General features: G+C 37.7%; 1 protein-coding gene across 1 annotated transcript in view; it reads right to left on the reverse strand.

Annotated features, from left to right (window-relative positions):
• The window catches only part of LOC140679724 (uncharacterized), a 6,023-nt gene continuing 5,179 nt past the window's right edge, over nt 1-844 (reverse strand). The window contains exons 5-6 of the mRNA XM_072915745.1: nt 475-591; nt 1-398 (exon numbers count right to left, since the gene is read on the reverse strand). Of these exons, the coding sequence (XP_072771846.1) occupies nt 342-398; nt 475-591 (174 nt within the window). The 3' untranslated portion in view covers nt 1-341. The remainder of the gene's footprint in view (nt 399-474; nt 592-844) is intronic.

The raw sequence follows: 844 nt of genomic DNA on the forward strand, positions 1-844 counted from the left end.
CATTTTCTGCCGGTGCCGAAAAATACGGTAATAATAAATCATTAAGTAGATATATTATTAGATATTGTATTAATTAATATTGTCTTTGTTTTGTTCATTTAGCACAAAATATATCAGTGTCTCCGGCATCCTTTTCAATTTTCTGTATTCGGCCCTTTAGTGGAAAAGGTGTGGGCATCCCTGCTATAAAGGAAACAACCTGCCACATAAATAGTGTATCAAATCTCATATTCAACGTTGACAAATAATGTTCTTTTTTTTGCATCAAGTTCCAAAAAGATATGAGCTGAAAGTACAAATATATGGAGAGGCGATGGGGGAAAAAGAAAAAAGTCTTCCTATTAGACATTTTGATAGATGTCGTCAGGGGCCAGGTTATTAAACTCAGCAGATGTTGTCTGTAGAAAAAGAATAACATTAAAAAAAAAGCCTGATTTGAGATGCTTGACTCAACATGCTGCAAAAAGAGCATACCTCACGTGATGCAGGGTTCCTCCTGGAGGTTCTCTTGCTTCTCTTCAAGTCACGTCTGTGGTGCATCTCTTGCAGCACATCCCGGAATATTCTGGTTTTACTTGTGCTACTCTTTTGCTGTTGAAAGCAAATATAATGAGTCCCTATGAGGTGTCGGTAATGTCCCTGCAGTCAGGGCCGGCCCGTGAAATAGGCCGTATAGGCAAATGCTAAGGGCGCCGTCCATCAGGGGGCGCCACGCCAGTGCCACAAATGTTGGAGAAAAAAAAAAAAAAAAAAGTTGGTACTATTATTTCTAAATACAAAAAATAATCCCACGTTAATTAAAATGCAAAGTAAAGCCTATTTAATAGAAAAATTATTTGTTACA

Source organism: Nerophis lumbriciformis, linkage group LG22 (genome assembly GCF_033978685.3).
Source record: "Nerophis lumbriciformis linkage group LG22, RoL_Nlum_v2.1, whole genome shotgun sequence".
Lineage (NCBI taxonomy): Eukaryota > Metazoa > Chordata > Actinopteri > Syngnathiformes > Syngnathidae > Nerophis > Nerophis lumbriciformis.